This window comes from Hylobates moloch, unplaced genomic scaffold (assembly GCF_009828535.3).
Source record: "Hylobates moloch isolate HMO894 unplaced genomic scaffold, HMol_V3 SCAFFOLD_4, whole genome shotgun sequence".
In the NCBI taxonomy this organism is placed as follows: domain Eukaryota; kingdom Metazoa; phylum Chordata; class Mammalia; order Primates; family Hylobatidae; genus Hylobates; species Hylobates moloch.
Window position 1 is genome coordinate 29,970,487 of NW_026652279.1, and position 18,420 is coordinate 29,988,906.

At 55.2% G+C, this 18,420-nt stretch overlaps 1 protein-coding gene across 13 annotated transcripts in view; it reads right to left on the reverse strand.

The window, feature by feature from the left end:
* Positions 1-2,594: 2,594 nt before the first annotated feature.
* Positions 2,595-18,420, reverse strand: part of IQSEC1 (IQ motif and Sec7 domain ArfGEF 1) — a 394,136-nt gene continuing 378,310 nt past the window's right edge. For 9 of the 13 annotated variants that reach the window (XM_032149766.2, XM_032149767.2, XM_032149773.1 and 6 more), the window contains 5 exons: positions 17,031-17,130; positions 14,604-14,765; positions 13,696-13,872; positions 8,121-8,170; positions 2,595-6,885 (listed from right to left, as the gene is read on the reverse strand). In XM_032149766.2, coding sequence (XP_032005657.1) covers positions 6,343-6,885; positions 8,121-8,170; positions 13,696-13,872; positions 14,604-14,765; positions 17,031-17,130 — 1,032 coding nt within the window. In that variant the 3' untranslated portion in view covers positions 2,595-6,342. Of the gene's footprint in view, positions 6,886-6,922; positions 7,465-8,120; positions 8,171-13,695; positions 13,873-14,603; positions 14,766-17,030; positions 17,131-18,420 lie in introns of those variants that run through there. The other 4 variants (XM_058437294.1, XM_032149768.2, XM_058437295.1 and 1 more) reach the window with 3 other exon arrangements.

An 18,420-nucleotide genomic window follows, 5' to 3' on the forward strand; every position in this document is an offset into this window, starting at 1 on the left:
ACTGCCCCAATTTTTACTTAACAAGGCATATGCCAGTGGGCCCCAGCCCACGTTCCTGGGCCCTGATCTCACGTTGCCGCCACGTGGCGTCATGCATTGTAGCACATTTCCTGCTGTGCTCCCAAGGCATTCACTTAGGAAATCCACTTTGTTCTCCATGTTGGGATTACAGCGTGTACAAAGACAGACACTGTCTTGACTTTTTGACCTTTACTGTCAGAGGACAGGCATGAACAGTAACAAAACAGTCAAGGCTGGTATGGCTGGAATGTGAGGGGAATGTGACTGTTGAGGGGCAGGCAGGGGCCACGTGAAGGATGGGATTTCTTTCCTCCTAAGGGCAACAGGAAATCACCGATAGGGCTTTAAGCAGGAGCACCTTAAAAAAATGACTCCATGGCTAGGCAGCTGGGTGTAGTGGCTCATGGCTGTAATGTCAGCACTCTGGGAGGCCAAGGTGGGAGGATGGCTTGAGCTCAGGAGTTCGAGATCAGCCTGGGCAACATAGTGAGACCCCCGTCTCTACAAACAACACTAGTCAGGTATGGTGGTACGCCCCTGTAGTCACAGCTACTCCGGAGGCTGAGGTGGGAGGATCACAGGAGCTCAGGCCTGCAGTGAGCCGTGATTGCACCACCACACTCCAGCTTTGGCAACAGAGCAAGACCCCTGTGGGGAATAGACAGGGGTCCCCCCAGGAAGGCCAGTGCCAAGGAAGGGAGCTCTAGTCCAGGAGAGAGACATGAGGGCCTGCAGTAGGGTGAAACGTGAAGACTCAGATGGATTCCAGAAGAAGCAGGAGGCACAAATCAAGAGAGTTCAGGGAAAGATGGACGGGACACCAGGGAGAAGGTCACAAGCAACCCCAGGTCCCGGTTTAAACAAGTCAATGGTAATGTCATTTGCCAACACAGGGAACAGAGGAGAGGACCAGGTCTCCGCTGAACGGGGCTATACAATGAAGAACATGGTCATGGAGGGCTTGCAGGGCTGGGCTGTCAGAAACACCAAGGGGACATGGGTGCCCAGAGTAGAGGTCTGGGCTGGAGAGAACATGTGGAAGCCAGGGGCATGGAGAAGGTGGACTGAAACCGTGGGCTTGAGTGAGGGTGCCTCAGGAGAGGGGAAAGGGAGGAAGAGGGCTTGGCTTTGACCTAAGCCACACACGACCTCCATGGAGGAGGACTGGCCTGCACAGGAGACTGTGAAGGAGTCTCCAGAGAGCAGAAAGGGCACATGGCCCAGAGGTGCCCGGGAACCAGCATTTCAAGGAAGCAGGCACGAACAGAGTCACAGCTGCCGAGGGGTCAGGTGAAGCTAAACATGTTCCTGGGATTCGGTGGCCCAGAAGTCATGTGCAGCCAGGGAGGAGAAAGAACTATGATCTCAAGGTCTGAGTCAGGTGTCTCCCAGTCAGACTTCTCAGTGTCAAGGGAAGCGGGGGGGATGAGCAAACCAGTTTCCATACATTTTTTAATTATGTCAATGATCGGTACCCTCAAAGACCAGCTGCTGCTGGTGGTGTGACCTGAACCCCTGCCTCTTCCAACCATCCATTCATTTTCAGCTAGATGCATGCTGACAAGCCCAGTCCTGGGGCTGTCACTGGACACACAGAGGCGGATCATGCAGCTCACAATCTCAGGGCAGGGGGAGACAAACACAATCCCCAGAAGATCACCTCCTTGGAGCCCTGGCCTAGCTCACCTACCTCCAGGAGCTCCTGGGCTATAGATCTGCATCGTAAAATCAAACCCTGAGGCAGAACCGGGTATTTAAGGGAATTTTGTACCCAGCTTCTCTTGAAGGGCCCCTGGTCTGTAAAAGGGATGGACTTCCAGTTGCAGAAATAGGCATTGCGCAAGGCACTTGTGTGTGTGCACTGAAATGGCTGGTTTCCTGGTTTCAGTCTGGATGAGCCAGTAGCGGCTATGAATGAGACTGGAAGAGGGGGGCCCATGTGAGAACATCTTTCAATCAGAATGTGCTGTACGGAGGGAGGGCCAGAGCTCATTTTAGTCACCAAAATTAACTTTTTTTGTTTTCCACTAGTTAGATCTGCCAGTTCATTTTATCCCATGCAGTGAAACTTTAAAGTGGTGTTCTCAGGAATTATGTTTGGCCAGGAAAGGAGAAATCGTAGAAGCCAATTACATCCTCACAGGCCTCGTCCTTCCAGGAGAATGACTTTACCATCTTGGCCTTTGCACATGACATTAGCCATGGAAACGCAGGCTGCTCTGACCTCATGTCATCATCCATCTTTACTGGAGACTGGGCCACTGAGTATTTTGTTTTTCCCTAAGTCATAACCAGTGTACCTCAACGCTTAATAGAATTCATCCCCTCTAACTTCATGAAAGGACCACCACTTGTTGAAAGTTGCTAGAAATTACAAATACCTTTGAAATCTTCTATTGGTTGTGATGTGTCCCTTTAAATTTTGTATCAGTGTCCTCAAAGTCAAGTCAGTCCAATGTCTTCAAGGAAAGTGAGTGCCCAGAATCACAAGGAACACGGAAACTCATCAGTTGGAGATCTGGGTCTGGCTAACAGGACAACTTCTGGACTTTTCAGAAAAAGTGAGAATCCGAGAGTTTCAAAGGATTTATTTGATTTCCCCACATGATCACAACCATGGTTTTACATTGATAGTCTGTTACCAATGACAAACAGAATGCAGATGAAAACGAACGCACTCCTTTCCTCCCAGAGGTACATAGTGGGGGTGCCAGGCTTCTTGTGAGGCAAGTGTCCCTTGAAGTCTCTGAACAGTCTGGGGATTCAGGACCTGATTCTAATTGCTTCAAACAATTTGGAGGCAAAAGATATCTCCCAAGAGGAGACGCATGCTGTCTGCCGTCTCAATGTGACTGCACATAGAAGGGCGACGCAGATGCATCTGAATGGAGGGCAGGCCTCCTCCCCCTTGTCCTGTGCTCGGCACCCCCACCTCACCCTGCTCAGTGTTGCAATGCTGCCTTGACTATTGTTGTTATATAAAATACAAATGCACTCGTTTCTCAGGCAGGAAGGGTGATGATATTTTACAAGGAGAACTCTAAGACTGTGCGTGCTTACCTGTGGGCAAAGAGCTTCCCGTGGAGCTGAGTCAACATCCAGCATCAGCTGTGAACATCTGCTGTCTTTTCAGCTCATTAAGAAAAACAAGAGGCTCCTGCCGCATGCAGCGTGTGAGGGAAAGATCACTCTGCACTGGATGCTGAAGACATTTTTAAGCAAGATGGGCACATCACATTAGGATGAACTTTATTTTTACATTGTTGTACAATTCATTGGTAAACTTAAAAAAATACATGATTTGACTGTTGTCCCAGAAAAGACTTTTGTCACATTGCCAGCTGTTTCCCTCAGCATCTCCTGTTCCTGTCAGCAATTCTGTATGTAACTGCAATAATTTGTGTGACTTGAGAAAGGTATGCCAAGGGCATCCTCACAGTGAGAAGGGACCAGGCAGACATCCTGGGGCTCTCGGCCTCCTCCTGCCTCCCCTCCCGTGGGATGTGATGACAGGACCCCAAAGCTATGGATGTGACAGGTGGGGATCTAAAGGGGACAGTCCCATGAAAGACACACGGGGACACCAGCTCACTGAGAGCTTTTGCTTCCCAAACAAGGTGTGGGCAGCATGACTCCAGCCTCTGGAACCCAACAATGTATCTTCCACAAACTTTTGATAAGCTTGCAAATAAAACAGGATGAAACCTTACTAGCCTGAAGGAACAGACTTGAGTGTGGCTGGAAACCCCAGGAGGGGCTCAGTGGGCCCAGGCCTGCTGCCCAGCACAGCTCCAGGACACACCGAGGACAGTGCCCGAGGCTGGCAGCCCGAGGCTGTGGAGATTGCAGGATGGCGATGGAGAGGGAGAGTTTTCTGAAAGCCCCTCCTGGGGTTTACTGTCTGTTCCTATTAGTGCTACCCTTCAGAAAGAGCAATTCTGTGCCAAACAGCCTGAATCTTTTCTGGAACAACCTAAAGGTTACAGTTAGACTCTCCTCTGGGCACAGAAGAGGGTGAGAGAAGCTGACATACTCAATATGTGATCGCTTTACTTCAACGATGTGTTTACAGTCACACCAATACATTTTGCAAATGCACGATACGCAGAGCGCAGCCCCACAGCTGACGCCAGATGACATGCAGCAGTTTAACGCTTCCAGGTCAGAACCTCCTCCTCAAAATTGTGAGACAATGCTTTGGGGAGCCTGGCTTTTAAAAAAGACCCAAGAATTGAGGAGTCGGGGACACCAGGGCGCTTCCCCGACAGCCCAGCCTGGACCCAATCACACGCTCCCATGCTGTTTCTTTCTGAGCAGACACCAAAGAAAGAAATGCCACGCCAATGGGAGGACACAGGTGGGCAGGTAAAAGTCACACTTATTTTTAAAAAGGCTAAACTCTAGATTGCTGTATTTGCTCTCTGTGGAGATTAACAAAGTGCTTGGTTTGCAGATTTGCTGGTACGGTGATCTCAATGATATGACTGAGGGGAGGGATGTGAGGAGGGAAATAGGCAAAACCCCGGCCAGCCAGCCAGCCAAGGTGACACACAGCCAGAGGGGGCTCCCCTCTCCTCCTGCCGTCCGGCCACGGCTCACCACGCTGTCCACTGAGCACGCGGCCCCGTGGCCCGCAGAGTCAGGCGTGAGCTTCGCCCTTTCTGAAAGGGCCTCCGCCTGGGCAGGCGCCGGGGGGCAGTCCTCGGGTCCCATGGCTTAGGAGCACAGCACTGACGGCTGCAGTGGCTCGAAAGGCTGAAACTACAAAGTATGGCCCGTGGGTGACTCAGGCACAGACCCGCTGCATGCAGGTCTGGCCCCGGGGAGCGCATGGTGTCACCACAACACAGAAGCGACAAGAGCACAGCTGAGAGTCATGTGATGCCCTGGCAGCTCACTGGACCATGGGAAGGCAGCGGGGGCTCCGCCGGGCACTCGTCGGCTGGGATTACACGGGCCACGGTGATGACACAGGGGTTCTGCTAGCACATGGCTACATGGAATTACGATGATCACTGCTACCACTCAGAAAACAAAACAGGAAACACACACACTGCCCTGGGTTGCTAAACGCTAAAGTCAACCTTCAGGTTCGAGAGTGGTTCCTGATGAAAACACTCTCTGAGGGCTTCAGCCTGGTGTGGGTTGGAGGCGGGATGAGGAAGTTATGGTGTTGGGGAGACGAGGATGAGAGCTGGTCACTTTCACGTTGGAGATGAACACTTCTGCCGTGTATGGGCCCCTCTCGGAGGACTCTGAATGAGTGTGCATTAAATCATATGCGCATAAAAGAAACATGGATCATGGAGATTCACAGTTATCGCAGCCATTAAAGTGTCTAAGAATCTGTGTAACCAATGTTCTAAGACAACCAGCTCGTAACCAGCTGTCCTGAGTTGCTACTGTAGAGTGTACTGCAGTTTAGCTATTTGCTTACCTGAAATAACAGAGCATTATAATACTATTTATGATAGCATTCTGTTAATAAAATAAGGATTTATACAAAGCAATACTGGACTTTTTAAACAGTTAGATGCTATGTTACTTGGCACAGTTAGTAATGATTTTGTAAAGATTTTAGCCAGTCCTAGAGGGACTTCTTTGTATGAAAATATGAAGTATCTGAATTTGTTCCTAGCATTTAGGGTTTGGTCTATTGTGTCACACACCCAGCTAAGGTACTGTCTTCCTATTAGGTAAGTGGAGCTCCTTGTAGGTGGGTATTGCTAATGTTGTGGACTGAAACGCCTGCCTTGCACACACAAGTACTACCTATACAGTATATATATATATATATTTATATATTTATATATTTATATTATATAAAGTTTACTTACGTATTTTCATCAACCATATCAGGTCTACTTAATTTTTTGCCCATTGTCAGTAAAAGAGCAATAATGCAGCAAGTTTTGGGGTTTGTTTTGTCTGTTTTTGTATCTCATTTCTTCGTTTTCTAGGTTGGGTTTTCATATGCATGTAAATTAGGGCACAGGGAGCTGAGAGCTGAAGTGGGGGAGGCAGTTCAACATCTACTTGGCTGGTGGCACCGTTTCAAGGCTGATGGTGTCTGAGGCCCACCCATCCCTCAGACTGAGGTGAGTGGAGCCCAGGGTGCCAACGCTAAATGAAATCTGGGCCTTTGTTCCACACAACACCAGCCCTGTGGGCTCCTGGGGCTCCGGTTGGGCCGTGAGGGGCAGCAGGGAGAGATGATGGCAACAGAAGTGCCCCGGGTTTGGTGTGTGGCTGGCGACCCCCGGGCGTGCCCTGTGTGGTGTGCAGCTGTTTCAGGGAGCCTGGGACCCCTGCCCAGGCTGTCTACACAATTGTGCTGATGCCGCTGGGTTTGGCCTTGCTGCTGGTGGGGGGCGGTGGGGCAGGGGGCTGCCCATGGTGGTGCGCTGTGTGCCCCACATGGGCCGAGGACAGCGGCGGGTGGCCATGGGCGTGGGCCCCGTAGGCTGGGTGGCCCCCGTGGGGGCCGTGGTGGTACTGGTGTGCGTGCTGGATGTGCTGGGGCGGGTGGTGGTGGTGGTGGTGGTGGTACGGGGGAGGGTTCTGCTGCATGTGGCAGTACTGGGTGTGATGCCCGTGCATGGGGGCCTGCGGCAGCCCCTCTGGGGGCCCCAGGTGGTGGCCAGCCACAGAGTGCTGCAGGTGAGGCAGGACCACCGGTGGGTGGGGGGGTGGGGGGGCTGGGGCTGAGGGCAGGTGGGCCTGGGGAGGGGGCTTCCCTCTCTTGCTCCCGAATAAGGAGCCCAGGAGGGAAGATGAGTTGGGCATAGTCTGGTGTGGGCGAGATGGACACTCTCGTGTTGATGTAGCTCTCCGGCGCATGTGAGGACTGCTAATGATGGACCCCTAAAAAGGAAATTCATAGAAATCAAAATTAAAAGATCTTCAAGCACTTAGGTCAGAATGATTTTTTTTTAATGTAAAAATTCACCCACTGACTGCTAAGCTTTAGTTCAACTCACTGGCCAGAGGGTGGGGCTGAGTGAGGCTGGACTGGGCCCCACCTCCTCTCACTACAGTGCAGGGCAGCTGGGGGTTACTGGCCTTGACCAAAGTGGGGAGTGAGGGCAGGGGAGGGGCCCGCCTCTCTGACCGCCGCAGCAGAAGGACTTCCAGTCTCGTTTTGATAAGCACTTTGGCCCTGGCAGTAGCAGCCTGAGGTTTCAAATTGGAACCCCTAGGTTGGGATGTCTGTGCTCTGTGTGTGGCGAGTGCAGAGGGGCTGATGTGCCTGGAGGAGGAGCCCTGCTCCTGCTGAAAACAGGGCCCTCAGCTCTCCTGGGACTGCTCAACTGGGCTGAGGGCATGTGCTCTGCCCATGTGGGTCCTGAGGTCTCGGGAGAGGTGGTGACAGGGACAGGTGGGGCTCAGAAATCTTGTCCTCTGGGAGAATGGGCTGCCTAGGCATTTCACTGCAGCTGCCTACTGCAAACCAAACAAGGAAAAAGAAGGTAACAGAAAAAGATCTGCAAGCTGAGGTAGAGATGTGAACAGTAATACAGAGATGGCCGGAGGATGAGTGAAATATCATGAAATCCACACTGAATCTCTTTCTCTCAAGACATCCCTCCTCCCACAAGCTAAGCAATTCCATGGTGTCCTGCCGCAGACACACAGCAATCATCAAACTCCAAGAAGAAAGCGATGAGGATGGGCGGGCGTGGAAGTCAAGGGTTCAGCAAAAACATCCAACAGCAAGTGTGGAGGATGAGTGGGAGCCGGATGGCCGGTGGGGGGGTGCTGGAAGCTGGGGATGGTCAACCATGCTCAAGGACCACAGGTGATAGGATTAAGCAGAAACCAAAACACAAAATCCAGAACCACCCCCACTGTTCAGTCCAAAACAAGCGGTGGGAGGCATGGATGTTTCTAGGCACAGAGGAGAAGCTGACATGCACAGGGTCCCGGGCAGGCAGGGGCGGGGAGTGGGTGTCTGCGTCTGTGCAGTAGGGGAAGGAAGAGCAAAAAAAAAAAAAAAAAAAACCAAAAAAAAAAAAAAAAAAAAAGGACAACAGATATGAACCGAGGACTGGGGAAGGCGACACAGGACAGCCAGCTGGACAGAGGCGCTTCCTACTTACTTCCACATTGCTCTCTAGCGATCCCGCACTGCTGCGACGCCCTCGCTTCCCTGCCCAGAACATGCAATACCAGAAGTTAGACGCGGACATGAGGCTGGGGGCGCTGCCTGCCTGGCGCCACGCTGCTGCCACGGAGCCTGCACCCCTGCTGGGAGCAGGCACAGGTGCTGAGCCCACCTGCCCGCAGGAGCCAGGTGTGAGAGGTCGGAGGAGGGGCTCAGTGGGGAAGCCAGCAGCAGTGCAGAAATGAATTTTAAAAATAAAGTTTTCGAAAAGCAAAAAAAAAAAATTTTTTTAAAAACCAGCCCCAATTTTAGTTTGTTGAGAGGGACCCTGGGGCTGAGGCATGTGTACAGGTGGGCCCGACGCCCCCAACTAGTGTGTTCACCCCTGACTCGGGTGAATGGGGAGGGGTGAGGGCAGCTTCCACATAGCCGCAAACAGCATGGCAGGTCCTGCATGCCCACCTTCAGTGACTGCCATATATATGTGTATATCCACACACACACATATATGCCCCCACCTTCTTGGCAGGACGAGCACTGAGGGTGAAAAGGAAACAACTTCACATCCCCGCTTCCTCCCGGCTGCCCGCAGGAGCTCAGTTTTGGTTTGTGCAGTGCCCTGGCCAGGGGCAGGAGACGGTTGGGGGCTGCCAGAAACCACCTTCCAGCTTGGGATTCCTCTGCTTGGCACCACCCCCCAAAGGGGCCACAAAGCCTTCCCTAAGCCAGGAGGTCTCTGCCAGCATCTTCGTCACGCCCCAGTGCAGGACACACAGCAGGCACTCAGTGTGTGGGGTCCGTTAGAGCAAGGCCAGGTCTTCCTCCTGGCGCCTAGGGCCCAGCCGGGCCCCGCCCAGCCTCCACAGTCCCTCCTGAGGACTTCTCCGTGGATTTTTGAGGAACACCAAGCCTGGAGCATGACGGGCCCAGCCTTAGGGGCCTGGGCACTGGCCAGCTCTCTGGGAGTGGGGATGGGAACAGGGAGGGAGAAACAGCCCTCCCCACTTGACATTCTAGAAGCTTCCATCTGGGCAGCATCACTATGTATTGAGCACCACGCTGGACATGTCAACCCTATCGGCGCCACTGTGTCCATATCAGAGAGGGGGACGCTGAGGCCCAGTTCTCACAGGCAGCAGGGTTCACACCCAGACCTGCTCACCCAGCCACCTCTAACGCTGGATAACTTGGCCACGCTGCCTTCAGAGCTGGACCCTAGGCCAGGTTGGGCCCAGGAGCCTGGAAGAAGGAAGCAACTGCTGGGCCTCCCCACTGTGCCCCGTCCCCAGCCTCTGGGAAAGCTACTGCACCTCCCAGTTAGCCTAAGGCCACCAGCCAGTGACAGGTGGAGGAAGTGCTGTGGGCTTCGAGCCTCCCTGTGCCATCTGAGTGTGCTGGGCTGTGCCTTGGCATGGCTTCGGCCTGGGCATCACAGCACAGACTCAGGAGAGTCCAGCCCCTCTGCCTTGCCTCTTAACCCCAAACCAGATGTCCAGGTGGGAGTTGGGGTCAGCAAACGGCTTTGGGTGGCTCGGGCTTGTGTGATGTGGCCCTCAGAGACCACTACTGGGAAAGGGCCACACGGCACATCAGGGAAGAGAGCTTGACACCAGTTGCTGAAGACTAGGACAGCCAAGTAGGACCTTGGCCCTAATTCTCAGCCAGAAGGAAGAGGAGGCTCACATTTCCTCATTTTTCAGCCAGTGTGGGAAGAAGGGCTGACCTTTCTTCCCTTCCTGCCCAACACAGTGGTCCAGGGACACGGAGCAAAGTAGAGTCCAGCCTCCCAGGACACGGCCTCCCTCCTCCACCGCCCTCTTGGGTGGCCACAGCCATCAGACACTCGGGACATTGTGGCACCATGTGGAAATGTGGAGGGACAGAGCGCCACTGTCTCTAGGGTTTTCAAATCAGCTCTCTAGCCTACCCCTAACACCTGGGACTCCTCTGGCTGACTAAAAACCAGGGCCAGAGGGGAGATGGCCTCCCCTGTCTGTATCCGGCAACTCCTTCTGGCTGGCCTATAGCTTCTGACAGGACCTGGGCCAGGCCTGAAGGCTGGGGTTGGGGGTCCACACAGTGTCCCCACCTGGAGTTGAACATGGCCCTCCTTACCCTGCCCAACTTGGGCGAACACTTAGGAGTTCTTTACTTGGCTGTTTTGGAGTGACGCTGAGTGTCTTACAATCTACTTTCTCAATGTCTCAGGTCAGCAAGAGATGCAAGGTGACCCCAGGGCTCCCTCTGTGCTGAGTCCTAGAGCCCTGTGCTCACAGGTACACCCACAACCATAACTGCCCACAGCCAGCTGTGCAGATATCCCATGTGTACGCAGCCTCCCACAGCTGCCCCGGTTCACAGGCTGATGAAGTATTCAGGCAGGCCAGAATAGTGGCTCACACCACACGCGTGCTGACCAGGTCAAGCCAGCCCTAGGCAGAGCCTGGAGGGACTTGGAACCATTTTTCTTGAAGGGCTCCCAGGATGGATCTTCACAACCTTTTCAGCTTCCTCAGAGTCAGGGCAGGGCATCATGTGGCAGTGCTCTCTTGCCCACCCAGGATCCTTGTCCTGTGACCCTCAACAATGCTGTGGCCAGGCTGGTGGCCTTGCTCAGTGTCAATGACCACAACAGAAATGATAGCTACGCACACTCGGCCGGCGCTGCCTGAGCCAGGCATGCCTGAAAGGCTTTCCATGCATCAACTCCCTCGCTGCAGCTGGGGAAACGGGCCCACAGGGTCTGACAGCTAGAGAGGGCAGGCAGAGGTGGGGGATGCGCTCAGGCTGTCTGATTGTGACATCTGCATGCTGCACCATGTTCTCTGCTGGGCCTGACATGGTGGGGAGGGATGTGGCCAGGGCAAGAGGAAGCACCACCCTCTCTAGGCCCTGGCCCGCTTCACACGTGGCAGGGCCGCTGCTCTGTCCACCCACCACCAGTGCCTGCCACTGCTCCCCTGTAACAGGACATGGAGACTACTGCAGGCAGTTCCTCTCCGTAAGGACTCAGAGCTGGGCAGCTTGGCCAGGGAGGGGCAGGAGGGCCGCTGGGGGCCACTGGTCAGTGTCCATCACCACTCAGCTGATCCCTGTTTCCACAGTCCTTGCTGGGTCCTTGGTCTTGGGTCAGCAGGGCTCTTGTGCCGCTGGAATGAGCACCGGGTGGGGAGTCTTGGCCCAAGGAAGACCAGGGCTGAGACACCAGGCAATGCACTGCAGTGGGGCCGGTGCCAGCCCCCTTCCCTCTAACTGTTGGCACGACAGAGGCTTCTGCAGGCTCCTGAGGATGGGTTCCTTCAGGCACCATCTATGGCCACTTCATCAGTCCCCTGGCTTCATATCTGTGGTATGTCCTCCCTTGGATGGATGTCGAGTGCAGACCTGGGACAGCTGCTCTCAGGGTCTCCTGCTCCAGAAGCAGTGATGTGTCAAACATGGAGGGGACACTGTCCCGTGGGCTCACCTCTTCCACAGGCTCATCGTGGTGTTTCAGGCTCAGTGCTGTGAGGGCCGTGGTGAGTGAGGTGGGGCCATGCTGCTGCTGGGGAGCCTGCAGCAAGCCCCATCTGGTCCAGAGCACATCTGACCTCTCCTGCTGCCAGCCCTGCCCCTCCCCAGCAAGGCTGCCAGCACCCGCCTGTCCCGATGGGAAATCACAGGTGGCCTCTCCCCAGCCTGGGGCCTCGGCAGCTACCTGGACTCCAACCCCACCTCACTTCACCCCCAAACCTCTCTGGGTACAGGGGGATCCCTGAGATCTGTTCCTTTTGTTTCAATGGCAGGCCCAGGGCGGGGTCTCAGTCCCTATTATCCTTCTGAGCTCAGAATTCCCAAATGACAACAGCAATCGTCACACTACATGAAAGCAGCTGGCCCTGGGCCCACCCCTCACACAAACGTGGGCCCAGCACATGGCTATCCAACCCCCAAGCTCTGGCAGAGGGTGGACAGCTGAGGTCCTGACCGCTGGGCCCTGGGGTGAATGGGGCTCAAGGGTTCTGGCAGAACCACTGCTGCCTGAGAGGGGCTAAGGGGAGGGAGAGGGCAGGACCCGCCACACTGCACAAACTCAAACGGAGGCTCTGGCCCACAGCCTGCAGAGGCCCAAAGCAGTCCAGTGACATTTAGCTGTGTTTCACAAGGCCACTGGGAAAACCAGTGGTTCTCAACCAGGGGTGATTCCGTCCCCCAGGGGACACCTGGCAATTTCTGGAGACATCAGTAACTGTCATGACAGGGAAGATATTACTGGCAACCAGTAGTAGAGGCCAGGAATGCGAGTAAACATCTTGCCAAGCCCGGGATGGTCCCCCTGCAAGGAGTCACTTGGCCCAAAATGTCAATCAAGCCGAGGTTGAGAAGCCCTGGGTTCAACCCTCATGCTGGCAACTGGCAATGAATTTCTGATTTTTTTTACTATGGCAAATAATAATAATAATGACAAAACGAAAACAAAGGAAAAAATCCAACTTAAAAAAAGGGCAGACTCCAAAGGGCCTGAGAGGGACTAAGCTGAGGGGAGGCAAGGCTGCTGACGGGCAGGTGCGGGAGGGAGTCCTGAGGCGGGGCAGGTGGGGCAGGCAACCCCAGGAGGGGGGTCTTCCCAAAACAGGCACACCAGGCTCCTGGGGCAGACCTGCGTGGGACAAGCTGGGTCACTGCAGCCCCAGGCAGTCCCCGGGGCCCCTCCCAGGAGAAGCTCACTGACTGGTGGACAGACTGTTCGGCCGAGGGTGGCTATGATACCCTCCCGTACGCTCCTTGAGCAGCAACACAGGCTGCAGCAGCACGAGCCGGCACCCACCGGTCAGCCCGTGCCTCTTGTCTCTCCTGCCCCATGAGGGAGAGCCTGGGCCACGGCTGCTGGCAAAAGCCCCTGAGCCTTGCTGCTCCCGGTGCCCCACCCCCATGTAGGCAGTTTCAGGGGTGCTGCTTGCTTGGGGGTTAAACAGCTGGCAGCAAATTAAACACACACAGAAACAAAGAAACAACCACAACATCACAGTTCCCACCAGGGCTTTCCCGGACCCCGCAGCCAGCCCTGGCCGCTGCTCAATGGCCTCTGGGCTGGGCTGGACGAGGCCCGGGTTTCCCAGGAGAGGAGGCCCCGCAGGGAAAGCAAGACCAGGGACAGTGGGCAAGGGGGCGCCAGACAGATTAGAGGGTTCCGCACAAGTTCATTCATCAGCATGAAGCACAGGGACGCGGCTGCACAGACAGCATGGGACACAGCCGCTGGCTCACTTGGGCTAGAGCGACTTCCCAAATCAATAAAGAAGTAAATAAAACCCTTGGAAGAAGAAAGGGAAAATGGGGGTGACTTCCCCAGCTAATTCGTATGCAATGCCGTTCTTTTTGACGATTGGGTCCTGTTTCCCTGCGTCTTTTTGGGGCGCCCTTTCTGTGCGTCACATCACACGCTGCTCTGCTTTGCGGGAGGTCAGGGGAAATGCCGCACTGGCCTTGCCACAGGCCCCGCCCCGCGTGATGCATGCCCCGAATGCAGACGCCCTGCCTCGGTCTTGCATGCGCTGGGCTAGCAAGGTGGTTCTAGGCCAAGCTCTTACCGGCTTCCGAGAGGTCCCGCAGGGAGCTGCTGAGGGCACTGCGCTTGAGGCCCTCACCGCTGGCGTAGCTGTCGTCCAGGCAGGCCCGGCTCAGTGTTCCGTTGCCCGACTCCTTTTTGAGGCTGGAGCACTGGGACATGCTGGGCCGCACGACGCCTTTCTGCTTCTCGAGCTCCGCTGGAACAGAGAGGGTGAGGGTCCTGGTGAGAGGAGCACAGCCTGGAGTGGGCGGGGGACGGGGCCTTGTGCTTGGAGCTAGCACTGTCCTGAGCCACCATCTGCCTGGAATGGGGAAGGGTTGTTTCTGGGAAAGAGGGTATGATGGCCACCCTGGACAAAAGAGCAGAAAGGAGATCCCAGGAGGGAGGCTACAGAGACCAGAGGGCCTTGTGACCTGCAGGAAGGACAGTCACCTTCCAGGCTCTGGGGTGGACAGGGAGGCACAGACTTGCCTGCGTCTGGGAGATGAGCAAAGATTAGCCAGGGTCTTCCACAGAGGGGGCAGTGGTAGGGAGCCCCATGTGCCTCCAAGGAGTAGACCTGGAGCCAGGGATGGCCTTGGCTGTGTGACCCATCAGTCGGTTAAGCCTGATGCAGAAGACGACGAGGTGCAGAGAGGCCAGCTGGGAACTCTGCAGGCTCTTGTGCACGGGGTGACCAGAGAGCCAGGGTCTTTTGTTGGACATATGACAGGCAACAGGTAGGGCGGGTCCTGGATTGGACTCCCCCTGTGCCTCCTGCAGCCTGGGAACACAGACTGCCCCATCACGTGGCCATAGGGAAGGCCAGAAAAGACTGGGAGACAGCTTGTCTCTGTGGGCTCAGGTGAAGTCACTGCCCTGACATGGGGAGGCAAGTGCCAGTGTCTGGCAAGTCTTGGCCTTCTGTCCATGAGGCTTGGTACTCACACTCTATCCTGTGCTTCTCCATCTCTTGGACTTCTGCAATGGACTCCCGCAGGTCATCAGTGAATTTCTTCCGGTCTTGAGGGTTGGGGGCATTGAAGTTTATTAACACTTTGATGTCTGCTCCGGGGACAGACGAGGTGAGCCGGATGCCATTGGGGTAGTCTGCAAAAGGGAAGAAGAGGGGAGGGAGGCCCACAGGTCAGTGTGTTATCTGCAACCTCCTCTCTGGTCAGGAAACAATGGTAGGGCTGAGCTGTGCGTGAGCCTGGGACGAGTGCCGGGAGTCCAGCCTCCGCAGTGGCAGGCTGCAGGGGTGCAGAGCAACCTCATCTCCCGACTTGGGAAAGATGGTCTGTGTTGCTCCACATGTGACTCATGGACAAAAGTGGCCGAGCTCAGGGGAGGCTGCTGGGGCCGCCATTCTTCCCTAACTTTAAGGTTGTGGAGACCAAGCCCCTGACTTCCAGGTCCTTGGGCACTCTGCCAGGTGCCTAGTCTTGGAGGAGGACAAAGGTTGCATCCTGAGAAAGGTCTTCTCTAGTCATCTCAGTTCTGGACAGCAGTGAGCGCCACATTCTCCTGAATGGCCTGTGGCCCACAGCTCCCATGGGGTGCACTATGGGCACTCCACAGCCAAGGAACCCTGTGCCCAGACCTGCCTGGTGCCACCTCCGGGCTCTCAGGGTCTTGGGGGCTTTGGTCTCCTGGCAGTGCTGCTCCTGCAGCGGGAGTCACTGGCAGAGCATCAGCCACTGGATGTTTGAAGGTTCTTGGACCAAGCACCAATCCTACCTTGGCTCAGACCAGGTGGGCCTGTGGGCAGCTGCAGAGTGCTCCTGTGTGCATATGTGTGCACATGTATGTATATGCAGCCCATTACTGCCACGTGGGAACATGTGCCTAGTGACACCAAACCTTCTGATTTTCAGAGAGGCCCAAAATATCTACATTTTGATGTAGAGACTGGCTCAGCAATTTTTTAAAAAATATGCAAACCATATAAAAGATAACTGAGCTGGGCCTGCCTCCCAGGCTGCCAATTTGAGACCCCTGGAATGACGGCATGTCCTATAGAAGCTGCAGGCTTGGCTCTTGCCAGCACCCGGCACCCAGGATCTAAGGCCAAGCCCTGGGACCGTAGACATGATCCAGGTGCAGCCTCTGCCCTGATGGTCCACAGTGGTCCTGGCCCCCTGCTGGGAGCTTTGCTGCCAGGATCTCAGTAAGTTCCCACCCCAGCCCTGGGGGTCAGGGGTCAATGCCACCATCTCAGAGAGCAGGCTACTGCTGGTCAGGACAATGTGGGCATGGCACTGGCTTCCCCTGGGACCAAGGCAAGGCATGACTTGCAGCCTGCGATGGGACAGGAATGGCAGGAGGTGGGGAGGCAGCCAGGGCAGGCACGCCGTGCCCCTTGTTGGGCATGTGGGGAGCAGGGCATACAGGGAGTGCAGGGTCTCCTGCCGGGCTGTCCCTGGTCCCATGAAGACAGAAGGGGACAGAGAGCCCCAGATCCAGGCGCAAGGCCTGTGGTTTTGGATGGTCCAGTTGCGGGTCCCTGACACTGTTTTAACCTGCAGATGGAAGGCTGATTAGACAGACAGTGACACCTAGTTCTGAGAGGATAAGGGACCCCTACTACTCAAGCAGGGACACTCAGCTTCTTTCCCTAGGACACTCCAGGTGGCCCCCTGCTCCCCAGCCCAGGAGGACTGGCTCAGCCTCCAACAGGGAAGGGACAAAGGAGGGGGATCTAGAAGCCGTGGAGAGTGAAAGGAGCAAGGTAAAATGGAAGCCAGTGGGGTGCTGCAGGTGTGAGCCTCCCAAACTCCCAGGCCCCAAGGCCTCACCCAGGGCCTTGTAGCAGGGCATCAAAATTAACCCTTGCAAAGCACTGTGTTCCGGCAGCTATGATGGAGGCCCTGTGGCAGGCACTACTCTACAACCCAGGCAACAGAGGCCAGAGGGGTTGCAGAGCCAGGCCACACAGCAGTTGAGCCAGAGCTGGGATCTGACCCAGGCTGAGGGGCTCAGTTCTTCACTTCCGCGGACACTCGTGGGTTGCTGTCGCTTGTGTTCTGGGCCATGTTTGCATATCACCTATATGACTTAATGTTTTTCTATCAACATTTAAATAAATGTATTTCTGCCATAAATTTAAAAATCTTATCACTTGCAAGACACGAAGTACCAGTAAATGCAAACTGAGTGTCTGTCCAATGTTATTACATGAGGCTCAGCTGACTGATAGGCCTCTTGAGGGTCTGTGCCTACTGCTCACCGGAGCTCCTAGCTGCAATCTGCTCTCTGGGGATAAAACAGGGGTGAGCGTCGAAGCCCCCTGGGGTTCTGTCCTCGAAGCAGCCACGAGAAAGAGCGTAAGCTGGGACGTGCGCTCTTCCAGGCAGGCCCTGGGGGCAGACTTACACTGGTTCTCGAAGAGCAGGACCTGCATGCCGTATAAGGAAAAGGACTGTCGGAAGCTGTACGTCACCGAGTTCTTCTTCTTCTGGAAGATCTTGGTGACCTGGAGGCAGCCAGAGACAGAGCTGAGCTACAGTGTCTCGGGGGCCAGTGACTATATGACTATGTGGGACCTCTGGTCAGAGGATCCTCCTGGAGTTCAAAGTCAGGAGGACACGGACAAGCCCACGTGGGTGGAGGGCATGGCCTTCCACTCCAAGACTCGGACAACGGTTCCTGTCCCCACAACCTCGATGCCATCTTGGCTGGCAACAGAGCCCCACAACCTGGCACAGAGGTGGTAGGCACTTCACAGCATGGAGCCCCCTCAAGTGCCTTCTCACAGCCAGGTGAGGTGTACACACCCGGGGCTTGGCACCTTGAGGGGCAGGAATGGACAGGTGGCATTCAGCAGCCATGGCTTCCTCTCTCGGGAACAACCAGAGTGTGAAGCTATGCCTGGTGACGGCCTGCAGGGAGACTGGCCCCTGGGCTAGTGACGTGATCCCTGAATCCCTGCTGGCCCGCCACGGTCCTTGGCTGCTATTCTGGTCTGCAGTAGGAAAGGAACTTTCCAGTGTGGCAGCCAAAGGCTGGGCTGGGAGGGGAGAGGGGAGCTCACATCTCCCCGGTCTCTAGGGCATGCCAGGCACCATGTAAGGTCTTATGTCCAGGACCTCACTGGACTCCTGCCACCTTCTGAGAGTCATCTTACAGAGGAGGAGGCTCAGAGATGGGAAGGGATTCGCTCAAGGTCAGGAGTTCTTCATAAAGGATTTGAACCTACACATCTGACTTCAACATCAGTGGTCAGAGAGGGGTAGCCAGTCCTCACACCCAATCGAGAACATGGGCATCTTTGGCAAGAAAGCCTGTGAAATGCAGGGGTACAGAAATCCAAAGGACAAGCTCTCCCTTCTCTCTGCAGTGGGCACTTCTGCCCCCATCTGGCTAGCATCCATGCCACCTTTTTATCTGGCAAGAGCACCCCAGTTTCCTTTTGGGGAAACCTCCAGCCCTTGTTTCCTTCAGTCCATAGGTCTTGCAGGGACCAGCCCAGGGCTCCAGGAGGTGGGGCTTGGGACCTAGGCCTAGCCAATCAGAAAGCACTGCACCTGCCTGGCCTAGAGAGGCTTAGGGAGGGATGTGCAGTGACAAAGGCTAACTCTGCAACCTCTGCTCAGTCTAGGAAGAGGATTCTACAGTTGCTGAGCAGACAGGATCAGGTCTGGAGCTGCTGGGGCCACCTTCCCCTTCCTGGACAGAGCCCGTCTGAGGAAGGGGCCTGCCCGAGGAAGTGTCACACAAGGTACAGGTGCAGACAGCAAACAGGAGTGCTGCTGACGTTGGCAGA